General features: G+C 33.1%; 1 protein-coding gene across 1 annotated transcript in view; it reads right to left on the reverse strand.

The window, feature by feature from the left end:
• ST7L (suppression of tumorigenicity 7 like) overlaps positions 1-14,021 on the reverse strand; it is an 85,523-nt gene that overhangs the window by 40,105 nt on the left and 31,397 nt on the right. Inside the window, 5 exon segments of the mRNA XM_074263069.1 lie at positions 2,067-2,217; positions 11,097-11,199; positions 11,938-12,010; positions 13,154-13,268; positions 13,612-13,709. Coding sequence (XP_074119170.1) covers positions 2,067-2,217; positions 11,097-11,199; positions 11,938-12,010; positions 13,154-13,268; positions 13,612-13,709 — 540 coding nt within the window.

Genomic DNA, 14,021 nt, shown 5'->3' on the forward strand with positions numbered 1-14,021 from the left:
AAGCACTGCTTTCCCCAAAGTTCTTGAGTTCAGGGTCCTGAAATGTCTTTGCCAGTGTCTGAAAGGAGACAATGGTCAGAGGATGGAGATGATAATTTCATTTGGTTTGCCTGATAGAGGTTACTTCCTGTTTCTCCCTCAGGTAACTTGAGAAAGGAAGATTTGGGATTTTCTGTTGAGAGTAATATGGCTAAGGTAAGCTGGAGAGTGGGAGGAAATTGGAAAAGCTTATGTGGGAGAATTATCAATGTGAATGAATATTATAGTTCCTTTCTTTGCAGCAATTTCTGATTTATGAAAAGACTAGGGACCATGAGGACACTGGGAAACTGGGAGACAGGGAGCCATGAAGCCATTAAGCAGAGCATAGAAAGGAAAATATAAAGCTACATGGAAGACAAATTTTGACTACTTCAGAGTCCTCTTCCTGCTGCTCCTGTAGCAAGATAGGCTAGATAAACGTGTTTTACAAAACAACCAAGCAGGTTCCACCAATTCCTCCAAATCTTGAAAAGATCAACTCTTATCCTTTACTTCTTTAGTACTTTATATTTGCCTTCTGGGATTATTTTCCTCACTTCGTGGGCAGCTGACTTTTTTCCAAAGGGATTTCTACATGTGATTCCTCAGGTTACACCTGAAGAAGCCCGTCAACAGAGTTGCTTTTAGTCTTGGTTCACCTCAGAGCAAGCTCTAATATCTAAGGAGCTGTGCATAAAATGGGAAGTGTTAAAAAATTGTTGTAGACTCCTTGTAAGGGCCTCAATTCAGCCTTCCTTTAGTCAATACTGGGAAGTATTAACCTTATGGGCTTTTCTGGGCTACTGGCCATTGATAATACCTTCATATCTTTTTTTTTAAATATGAATTTAATTTGATATTGATAATGCTTTTAAATATCTTTCACGTACACCATTTTGTATGTGACCAAGTACAAGAGAGTAAACAATATGTTCAAAGTTGTAAATTAAATGAAAAAATTAATGAGTCATGATTATTCATGAAAAAATGAATAGTATTATGGTGAAGTTATATGAAATTAGAATGAAAAAAAAGTTATACTTTATTACTTATCCTTATTTGATTTTCTGAATGAATGTTTAAAAATAAAACTGTAGTTTCTGATGGCAAACCATCTGAATTCATTTTGTATAATGAGAGTAACTATAAGAATTCCAACTGCTAAAAAACAGATATCTAATTATGTATCTATACTTTCCGGTCTATTTCTTACCTAAGAAGCTAAAAACAAAAACAAAAACAAAAAAAAACCTTAGCTCTATAACTTCTTGCAAAGAAATTCTTAAAATAATTAAACAAACATGGAAAAGTCTAGTAAAGTTTCTTATGCTTCTCTCTTATTTCCCCACAATGTAAACATTTCAAAAATCTATTTCATCAATGTAAACTGTTACCCTACCATATCCTAGTAGAAAATTTCATGAACTTTGTCCAAAACAAACAAACAAACAAACAAACCCAAAACCAAACCAACAAACCCAAACAAAATCCAGTAGGGAAAAGCCTCACCAAACTGAGCTGTACTGGCCCTCCAGATGATAGACATAACTAACATCTGTTGAGATCCAGTCTTGAAGTGTGTGTAGCTCAGAGGGACCTGTCAGAGGTTGATCTCCGCTTACACTGCTTTTGAGAGCCAAGAATCACCTCCAGGCCATGATGAGACATTAGAATAGGACCTGACATGGAGATCTGCACAATTCCCTATAACCATATACTTTAATATATGTTATATATATTAATATTATAACATACATATTAATATATATATATTAATATAAGTTATAGTGTACTATATCACTACACTATCTACACTTTCCTGGTTAAGATTGCAGCTTCTGTCCCACCCCAAATATGGCATCAAGATAAGTGAATTAAGCATTTCTAGCAAAAAACCAAACATAATAGTATTGAGTTCACTTTGAAACTAATCTGAACAACAAAGCCTTAAGGAGGCTAACACAATCTCATTAAAGCAGACTGCTTGTGAATGCTGTGAATAAAGTCAGAGAGATTAGCTAGTAGGGTTGGAAAAGAATACTTACTGCCTTCCCACGTACACTGCAACAGATTAAGGGCACCTTCTATTCGCTTCCAGTGCTGAAGATGAAAGAAAGCATAGGCAACTGCCTCACTGTCCCCCCGTTTCAGAATATGTTCTGGGGGTAATATTAAACTTTTCATTTCAAGTAAGTACTGGAAGAATAACACACACACAAAGACACACAAGAGAAGAAAAGAAAGTGAAGTTATCTGGATTAGACCAAACTTCACAAAAACATAGATCTCAAAATGTTAGGAAGCTTGTCTGCTACAATGAAATCTCTGGATACTTGGAGTGAGACTCATGATAAGGCCGAGGATCCAGAAGAGCAATGTGGGTATGTTAAATACTGATTTAAAAAACCACACACAGACATAAACAAGATTCTCAAAGTTTATAATATTCTCATTGGCTACAATGACAAAAGGAATAAAGTTTCCCCAAGATTAAAATTGAAACAGAAGCTGAGAAAGTCAGTTGACAAATAACTTCCCCATAGACACCCCTGAGAAAAACAAAAATGAAGATGTTAGCAACATAATAAAACAAAAATAATGTCAAAATTTAGTACCATGCTGGGGAACACTGCACAGAGAGAACTTTTCTTTTTTTCCTCTTCTTCCTGAATTTTCAGGAAGGATAACTAGAATTAATAAGAGTTGCCAAACTTTATTCTGAAATCCATCTTTTACTCTAACATAAAAACCCTGCTTTGCCATTAAAATCATTATCAAAAGCAGAGCAATAATGGACAATGTATTCATCAATCATACTGAAATGAAGATGGAAACTGAAATGTCCATTTGAACATATGTTATCTTTATTATCCATGATAATACTATTCAATACTATTTAGCTGGCCAATCTGGCTTTTCTCCACTCAGGAAGGGCTCAGGATATACTCTTCTCTCACTGAAATGGGTTCAGAAGACTCTCATTGGTTATAAACAATCTGATACTGAATTATGAGTCATAATAGCCAAACCACACTAGCTTGTTATAAAATGCAAGGGAAAAAGTTCCTACTTGCAGATGTGTTGCATAAGAAACATATTCTTTCACTTCAAATCAACAGTGTGGTTCCCATGGTTTTTATAAAGGCCAAAGTAAAAAGGACAGAAATCCAAGAGAGAAATTTGCAAAATTGAGATTCTATAGTCCTGTAATACATGTTAGTAGAGAAAAGTTTCAAAAATTTTTAAAGGAGACCATTAAGTCTTGAATTCTAAAATGCTTCTAATATATGCACCTAAATGCACAGCTCACTTCAATCAACCAAATATATAAAAATATTTTTTTCCAATTTGTTTATGAAATAGTCCTCTTAGATGACTATGCTTAATCCCCAACTTTAATCATTTTTGCTCTTGATGTTTCTGACTCTCTCCTCAAAGTGTAAGAATGCAGCCTGCTCATCAATTTATTTCAGCAGATGTCACAAACTATGAGATTATTTACTAATCCAGTTTGGGGACTTAACATTTCCCATTCAGTTTCTTAAAGGAATGCAGCAAAGGTTGTGCCCTGGTCAAGCAAAGCCCATTTGCTGCCTGGCTGGGTTCTCTCCCTTAGTGCCTTGGGCCTATACTTGGGAGGGTAATATTCTTTCTAATCCCCTTTAATCCTCTTCCATTTTTTTTAAACATAGTAAAAGATCACTCACACCAGGCGGCTGTGGGAAAACTGGCTCAAATATCTGACCTCTGACATGACTCCTTATGCTCTCTGTACTGAATGTGCCACAAGTGCACTAAGTGCTTCAATAGGAAGTGCTCACACTTGCGCACACACAGGCACACACGCACATACACACACATATAAAATACTGCAATCACAGGAAAAACTCTACCTGAAAATTACAAATATTTAATATCTTAATTTTGAAACCCACTTAACACAGGAATTTTCCATTAAAGCTCATTTTAGTTTTTACAAATAATAGCTCATATGGAACTGTAAAAATATTGCAATTATATTTACATTACTGGAGATTTTAGTTTACTATTAACTAAAACCTTGGATTCCAAATGTTATACATAGCGACAGAGAACACTGCTAGGCATTCAACTTGAACCAAGGTATTAGAATAATTTTTATCTTATAAGAAATCATTTGAAGAGTCACAAGAAATACTTTCTCAACATAATAATTTGTTGTTTAATAATTCAAGTGATAAAAGCACTCAAACATATATGACATTTTTTTCTTTTGTCCAGACCTGTTATTTCATAGATATAGGAAAATCTCAGGCAGGAAATTTCCTCCAGCAGCTTTTCTACAACTTAACAGATTTAGAGAGTTACATGACCAATTGGTATTAGGGAATAGGACTTGAATCCTGGTCTTCCAAACTCAATTGCTCTATCTATAACTTCACATGTGTATTTATATATATACATGCAAACTTATAAAACATATTTGTGAGAAAATAAATGCATGCAGTTTCCTGGGAAAACAAATCTTCAATTTTTAAATTTTTCCTTGCAATAATTTATTGACATATTATCAAATTTTGCCTAATGACTCAAATTAAAATATTTTACACAAATGAAAAATTTATATTATTCCAAGCTTTTAAAAAGTTGATCTAAAATTCATGAAAAATTCTCCACTTAGTTGAAAATGTTGGAAATAAAAGATGTTATTTCATTCCATTTCTTACCTAATTTCAAATTGTATATCTAATCCAATTATCCCAACAAACATTTATTAAGTACCACTATGTACAAGGCACTATGCTAGGCACTAGGAATACAAAGATAAAAAAGAAATAGCCTTAGCTTTTAAGAAGCCTACATGCTACTGAGGGAATATAAAATGTACACAAGTTATTAAATACAAAGGACCAAAATATAATACTACTTAAAGAATTAGGGATCACCAACAACTAGGGATATCTTTGAAGGAAGCTAAGGATTTTAAGAGGGGGAGATGAAGATAGAGTGAATTCCGGATATGGGGGGACAGCATACACAATTTCATAGAGGCAGGAGATAGAGTGTCCTATTCAAAAACAACTAAGAGATTAGTATGATGAGAAGAGAGAGCTCTTTAAAAGATGAGATATGAAATCAATTGGGAAGAATCTGCAGCAATAAGATAGAAGAGGTTTTAATATCATACTATAGATTTTATATCTTATCCTTGAGGAAACAGAGGATCACTGAAGACTTCTGAATAGGAGAAAGATCTATGTTTTAGGATGATCAGAATGGCATGACATCAATGTAGAAATTATTTGGAAAGGAAAGAGAAGATAAGCCAGATGAACAACTGTAAGAAGCTATTGCAATAATCAAGACAAGATTTGAAATTACAGATTTCCTTAAGTATCATAACCATGTTTTTTGTGTCTTTCCACAACATTCAATATACTACTTAACACATGGTACTTATTCTGTTTATTAGCTAACTCATTCTAACATACATAGCTGAAATTTTAGGATTCTTTACTAAATTATTTTTCCAATGATCCTGAATTCTTGAAGGTTACCCCAGGAGAACATAAGTTCTGGCAAGTCCTACCAAGTTAGAAAACTTTCAAGTACAAGCCTGGTGATGGATTATGTTTCTGTTGTTGAAGAACCAACCTAATTATATAGAGAGGTGTAGCACTTGGAGCTTGGTAACCTGGTAATGAACTTTCCTGGCCATAGAATTGTAGTAAGAAGACCAGTCACTATAGCAAAGAGGATGCTGTGAAATTATCAATACAGTACTCACACCAATGAAACTTAAGATTCCTAAAGTACACGTAAGAATATTTTCCAACTATATGTGCAAAACAGAAGCCATTCCTTCATCATGGTAGAGTAGAAAGAATGTTGGATTTCAAGAGGATCGAATTAAAATTCTGACTCTCTCACTAATTTGTGTGACATTAAGCAAAGTCATCTAAGCTCTCTGGATCTTTATTTCCTTAACTATAAAAAAAGATTTGCCTAGTTGCTTCTTTGATTCCTTCCAATTCTTAATCTATAATTGTATGATTCAAATGTTTGCTTAATCATTTTACTTTAAAATAAATATGTATAAGGAAGGGTAAAAGCTCAATGAAAAATAAGAAATAAGCACAAATCAGAAATGCTATGTTTCATGTTAAACTGGAAGTATATGCAATCTAGAAAAAGATAAATTAAGAATATCTTTTAATAAAGTAACAAAATGAAAAGCTAAACTAGAGAAAATTGGCTTTTTTTAAAGCAATAGGTCAATCAAACTCTCAAATTAAACAGGTTATCACAGAAATCTATTTCCAAATCAATTCCCCTGCAATGTTCCAAACAAATTCCACTCAGTTTGCCTATGTTATCTCCTGAGCTAGGTAGAACTTCACTATTAACTTGGAATCTATTCCATGCGTACTAGAAGTTTCTAGAAGCAAAACTGACTTCTGGCTACTCTAGAAAAATACCTGAAAAGCCAAGTGACATATATAGCTGACAGACAGCAAAGATGTACTGGAACTTATTTACACTGATCACAGGGTTAGAGTAACAAGGTGATAGAGTAGTCTGATAATTACCTTTATGATAAAAGCTCTAAAATAATACCTATTATTATGCTAAAACTAACTCTAAGTTTGTTATGCTTTGATCTTTATAATTTATTTTAAAGATCATCTTATATCTACCCCCAGCTCTATAACTTGCAATGGTCTGGCCAACTGCAATAAAATTTTGAGCTGAAGTAATGATAATGCTCTATAATCTTCTTCCTTGTAAAGGCAGAGGTTAAAGACAAATCTGTCTGAGAGCATCTGAAATTAAGTTGCTTTGCTCTTGATCAGTCATGCACACAAATGCCAATTTCTCTCTGCAATTATCATTCTCAGTGCACATTCTATGAAACTGGACAAGCGAGCTGAATACAGAGAGCCACGTGGCTCTGTATAAGGAGCAGCTGCTATACCTACCCTCAATAGCCTCAAGACATAGGGGCTATGATCCTATACTGAAGGAATGGCAAAGGGAGGCACCATCCACGTAATATATGTAGCTGACATTTTAAGTGCCTTCACTGTTTGGATAACAGGGACACTCAAGCAGCCAGAAGCAGGTTCCACTGGCCCTTTATGTGAATCAGCATCTATAATCATCTTATCTCTCATTATTCCTTCATTCATGATCTCATCTTGTCCCCCCAGTAATTCTGTGCCGCAGTCGGACAGGAACTCTGGTTAGTGAAGCAGAACCTTGATGAGCCCTCATGACTAAAAGCACAGGCTATGATCAAGGATGTATACAACATCCTGAAGGTTTCAAAATACTCCAGACTAACCAGAACAGACTTTATATTCTACATATTTACTTATTATTTAAAAAATCCCCTTGCAACTATAAAAGCCCCGCAAAGCCAGCTTTCTTGCCAGCACCAGACTAAAAGCAGTTTTATTATTAAACAAGAAATTAAAAAAAAAAAAAAAAAAGCAAAGAGAAAAATGTACTCCTGACACAAAATCAAGACATGGATATTTTCAAAACAAGTCTTCTTTCTTTTGAATAATCTGCTTAACTACTATATGTAACTTGTTGCCCGTTTTGTCTCCCACATTAGAATGTAAGCACCTTACTTTGTACTTCTAATGTTTGGCACTGTGCCTGGCACATAAGAAATAATAAAAACTTGTCAACTGTTGACTACATACATTCTGCAAAACACAAACAAGGTTTCCTCAGTATATTATCAGGACCTAAACAAGTTAATTCCTATCTGTCTTGAAAGCATAACTTGGCATTTGTGGGAAAACAGAACTGCCCAGGCAAGAAAAAGAAAAGGATAATTGGATGAGTATACTAGGGAGGAAACAATGATTTTTGGTGACAATCAATCCAGGTAACACAAAAATAGGAAACCTTTCAATGAGACACTCTGATTTTTGGTCAGAGTAGTTGCACTGGAAGGGATCCTTTTGTATGTCATGGACCCATCCCTCTGGCAATCTGATAAAGCCCTTGGCCCACTTCTCAGAAGAATGATTTTATAGGCACAAAACACCTAAGGTTACAAAGGAAAATAATTATAATGAAATGCAGTTACCAAAATATTTTTTAAAACCAAGTTCACAGACTGTGGATCTAGGCTAATCCCTACTTTTTATAAATGAGGAAACTGAAGCCTAGGGAGGTAACAAGTACTTCAGAAAGATGTCAGCTTTATTTCTCTGGAGGTTTCATAATCTAACACTATAGCTGATATTTCCATTCTTAGCAATGCATGTACAAAGGACAACTAAAAATCTTACTGTATTAAAAGATACTTTATATTCAAAACTTGAAGAACAGAAACTTATGGCTAGTGGCAAGGAACATGAAAAAAGTAAATAAGGTCATAAGTAACATTTTGGAATATTTTTTTCTAAAACTATTTTAAAGTATGAAACAGATACCCATACATATAGAAGTGCCTAGATATATCAGGCCTGAAAGCAGGAAGATGAATTAGAACTTCTGGAGAACCAAACTGTAAAAGGTTTCCCCAATCTGCCTGAATATAAAACATATACAATAATAACATACATAAGTTGCATAATCAAATAAAAAACTAAGATACTAGCTGGTATAAACAGAATATTCAAACTCCAAACGAAGACCACAGGGTTATCATAATTGTTGGGTACTGAAATTTACTCAGAAGAATCAAAGGTTTGTACAAACAATCAATATTAATGAAATACTTAAAGAAAATGCATAGCCTGGAGAAATTTATGTGATCTTTCTCCATTGCACTTCTAATAGTTTCCAGCTTTAACAAATTGCACAGCACTAGACCTACAGTCATTCCTATTGGAGCTGTATGGAAAGCTGCCAACAAACATTCTCTGCTAAATCAACTTTATCCTTTGTCATTTTACTATTATGTCTCATATGATAATTTATGCCAAATTTGCATAAAAAATTTGTAAGAAGAAATGAAAAGCCTTTTTAAAATGTTGAAAATGTCATTGTTCATTAGGTTAAAGAAGTTATCATGACCCTCAATAGAGGTTGGAAAAGGAAAACCCCCCCCCCCCAAAGTCCTTTATGTTTGCTTGGCCCCAGCTGAGAGTTAGGAATATAGACCATGGCAAAGAGGAAAAAAGAGAGAAGCCTGAACATACTTCATCAATGTATGACTGTAGCAAAAGCAGACAGCCGCAAATTCCAGAGCTGTGTTAGTTCATATAACGTTAATGTTATTTAAGTAGGATACTATCCAGATTGTAAGGACTCAGAGTTTCTCAGAAGTACCTTAATGACTATTCTATTTGATAGGGTTCAGTATAAGGATCCCACCTTTTAAAAATAATGTTATTTTGTAGCACAATTCAACTTTTAATTGAGCATAATCATAAAAGTTGGGTCATCACCTCATCTATTATTCAAGAAAGTCCCATTGTCCCATCAGGCCATTTGTTGAACTGGCTAAAAAGTACAAGCTGTTTTGTTTTTAATAAATTTCTCATGAAAATTATTTTTTAAGTAAAAAATAATTAAAGCAGGGCCTGTTATTGAAAATCTTAAGGAAACTATCTCTTCAACACAGAAGTTTTTCTAGTGCAATTTTACAAAATTTCACTTTTTACAAAAATTTTTACATTTTTTGTAAAAATGTTTAACAATTTAATTTTATAAGTTATGGAATGACCAACTATATTTTTCTTCAACTAAAGTGGTGTTAGCTTTCTAAATGACCTAACAGACTTTACCTAACTGGAACTGTTTTCAATAGCTATCCTATTTGTCTTCCCATATAAAAAAAAAAGCCTTTTTTTTTAGGTACCATTATTGTGAATAGCAATACTAAAATGCATTACTTTTTTCATTAAAAACATTAAAATTATTGGTTTTATGTAATGAAGGGATAAATTTGTCAAGGTACAAAAATAAAAAGTGATCAGTCCTAAGACTTACAATTATTTTCTAGGCAATTCTGACTAATACTGCTTACCTTCACATGAACTTATCATTTATTTAACTGCATTTGTGCAGAGCACTTTAGGATTTATAAAACATTTTCCCAATAATAACTTCACAAGGAAGGTAAGAATAGTATTATCATCTAACTCCATCTTACAGATAAAAGAACTGACACTTTAAGGTTATCATACAATTTGTGTCAGAATCAAATTTAAAGCTAGCTCTTCTGACTCCTAAATGAAGCACACTGTTAGTATCTCATGTTATAGACTCTGAATATCTGCCTAGGGGCAGTAGGCCAACAAGGCTCTAAGTAAAGGCCTCATATCTGTAGACTCTATGTTTTTGGAAATTATTTCTTGATGATTAATTCCTTTAGGGTTTTCCAGTTTCCAAGTTCCATAATCTTATCTTGTATTATACTTAACTGCAACTAAAACTTTTTCTCAATATAATAGACAGTGTTTATTTTTTAGAAAATTTTAAGAATTTTTAATATGTCTTAAAAAACAACAACCAATATTCAATGTTAGGTGAGAACCCATAAATATTATTCAATAAACCATGCTGATAGGGTGTGTAACAAAGAAAAATGAAACTGGTACACAGTTTCATCAGGGACTACACAAACATCAACTCAGCGGTTCTGGGAACTTCCACATCTGTTTCCTATCATTGATTATTTTAATCTATTTGTCTCCAGTCTTTGTCCAGCTCAGGTCCAAAACTCAGGCATTTGTCTAGAAAACACTCTTACAGTAAAACACAGGAAATTTGATTTAATGATTCAAAATATGAATGACCCTCCATTAAACCATGTCATTTGACTATTTCTTCCCTAAAGCTATAGTGAAAGCAACAACTAACTGAAGGAATATACTTTATACTACAATGATAGCAACCACTAACTCTAAAGTGATTATTCCTGTTGGTTTTTTTATATAAATGTCCTTAATAGCCCCTTTAATCAAATGAGAAAAAAGCAAGGTATAGTAGTTAAGACTATTGAACTAGAAGCTAGAAGAGCTAACTTTTGATCCAATATCTCCCATTGACTTTATAATCTTAGATAAGATAGATATTTTCAAAAGAAAAAAAAAAGCTGAATACTAAAAGAAAAACAGCCTACTTACTTTGGGAACATGAGGGTTAAATTCCACTGCTCTATGAATTGCTTCCACAGCATTAATTTCTGCAGTGCTCAGTCCTCTTCTAGATGCTGTTTCTGGAGAAAATCTTGGGGAGGAGTAGAGAAGTGGTTGGGGGGGGGGGAGAGAGAAACCATTCAATTGAAAAAAAAAAACTATTAAAGAAAAAAATAATGAAGAATTATGAGTTAGGAACAAAATTCAATGTTCCAAAATTAAGAAGTTTCTGGTGACAGAAAAAGACAACTGATTTCTAATATATAATAAATATATAATATAATATATAATAATAAAGTAAAGCCACCTAGTTCAATATATACAGCCAGAAAGCAGAGGAAACAGAAATATTCAAACATATTTGAAGTATCATTGATGCAGAAACACTTAGAAACTAAGTTAGATCCTTTGGGAAGTATAAACAGAAAAGCTGTCTTACTACATAAAAAGAAGACCTCTACCAAATTTTCACCTGAAAGGAATGCAGGCAAAAGAAAATTTTCTTTCATTTAGCAAGATGATATATTCAAAAATACATTCAGAAGAAACAACAGAGAGAATTCAAAACTGCCCATATGCCATATAAACTCAGGGAAATAGTATGTGATAGTTTATTCCAATATATAACATGTCAAGTAATTAAGGAAGAACATTATCAATGTTCATAGACTTGGCCAAAGAGTTCCAAGGCCTGAGTAATGATTAAGATAAAAACAACTTTAAAAGGAGTATGATTTTCAAAATCAGCAAAGAATGAAAATTAATGTTCTTATATTCAGGTCTATAGTTAGTATCTTCTCCAGAAGCTCTAAATTGCACAGCTACTCACCTATCTGACACAGTCCTAGTCTTCAATAGTGCTGCTGTATAACAAATTGCTGCTGACTTTGGAAGACTGATATCTATAACAAAAAATTCCAAAATCAATGAAATCAAATTAAATTGCTTAAGAAAAACAATTTCAAAACATATCTCTAAACACATTACATAAATTTCATAACTTTTTTTTTAATGTTAAAGTTGACTTAAACAAAAAGTTAAAAGTTCTGGTACCATAAAGTAGTAAAAATCATTTTGTTTAAAAAATAAAATAAAAATAATTTCTTTAATGATCCTCAAAGCTCTTAAGTGAAATTAGCAAATACAATAAAAAGTAGAGAATTTCTTATTTTTTCCAAGAATAAAACAGAGAAATTCTATAGCATGACAGTATGAGAATACTGAATAAAGAATTCAGAAACCAGGGGCAAATCTCAAATCCTGGGTTTTCTCTAGTATCAGCTCTGTTTGATTTCTTAAATGCAGTCCCCAAACTTGTCTAGTATATGCACCCCAAGCAAGCCAAGCATCTGGTAAGTAACATATGGAAAGGATTTCTCACAAATTTCTTCATGAGCGTGCATCATTCTGAAGCACTTCTTAAGTGTTCCAGATGTTTAAAAGAAATAAACTTCTCTCTCCAAATATAACACATTCAAACTTTCCAAGTCAATAGGCAAAAAGGAACAGGTCACAAATATTTCTAAGTTAATGGTGAAAAATCCACAACAGACAGGTGTGGTAAGCAATAAGGTGCTCTGATACACTGAAAAGCATGTCCAAGGACACCATGATGAAGGATGCCAGGCTACTTTTAGCTCATGGTTACAAGAAGACACCTCACAGTAGATATGTTCATGTCTTCCAAATGGAAGAACAGTTACAGTAGGTTTCTGTAATAATCTTTATAATTCCTCAGTGAGATGAACTGGAAAAACTATTTCATAGAAGCAAGACCAGGGTAACATGGCAGGGTAAAAGGCAAACTTCTCAGATTCCTGATTCATTTAAAGAGCTTGGTGAGAAGACACTTCCTAGTGACCCATGCCATTCTGCACTTGATGATACCATTAATGAAGTACATCAGAGAAAAGAAATAGGAAATCTGAGAATCTCTCTGGACCCCAGTGTTTCATGCACATTGTTGTTAAACTGTCTAATAGATAGAGTGAGAGAAAAAAAAAAATCTAATTGTTAGGTAAAAGTGTTAGGCAAACACCACTTACCATCATATTTTGCTAGAACTGCCTGAACATCTGCATAAGCCTGTAATTCTAGAAGGGATTCTAGGAGATTTTCATGGATGTTCAACATACTAAGAGGAGGAAATTCTTTCATTAGCTGCATATTAAAGAAAAAAAAAATTAAAACAAAGAACACAGTTCTTTTGTAATTTAGCAAAATAATAACATATTGTATCTTCCTAGCTGAATGTAAGCCCCTTGAAGGCAAAGACAGCTTCACTTTTGTTTCAGTCTCCAATGTCTAGAACTAGAATATGCTTAACAGATGTTTATTAAATTGAATTTGAAGAAAAGAGACTCTAAAACTTGATAAATAAAGATATATTCCATACACATTCTAAGTCAATTAAAAACAGTGATTCAACTAAAAATTTACAATTGTTGAAAATGGTTTTAATTACTAAAAGACAAGTATCAGTATGATCTTCAAAATTACTCACATCTCTCATTATTTTTACTGCTTCTCTTATTCTTCCTAATTTTCTCGCACACATTGCTAGTCTTCGCTTAATATAAACCAATACATTAGTGTCTCTTCCTAAATGAAAAAGAAAAGGATGATTGGATATCATTATCAACTGAAATTTTATTTATATTATCTGATATTTCTTTACTGATGCTAGAAAACATAAACAAAATAAAAGTATATAATTTATATCTCTACAAATAATTTGCCAACAATAACACAATGCAAAGTCTGAAGTAGATGTGCATATCACAAGTTCATATTTAAGACTCACAGAAAAAAAGCACATATTAATTGAGAAAAGCAATATTAACTCACTATTTTATATTTCTACTTAAATAACAGTATTATTATAATCTTCACTGTTGTTTTGACTGGCTAGCG

Source organism: Sminthopsis crassicaudata, chromosome 4 (assembly GCF_048593235.1).
Source record: "Sminthopsis crassicaudata isolate SCR6 chromosome 4, ASM4859323v1, whole genome shotgun sequence".
Lineage (NCBI taxonomy): Eukaryota > Metazoa > Chordata > Mammalia > Dasyuromorphia > Dasyuridae > Sminthopsis > Sminthopsis crassicaudata.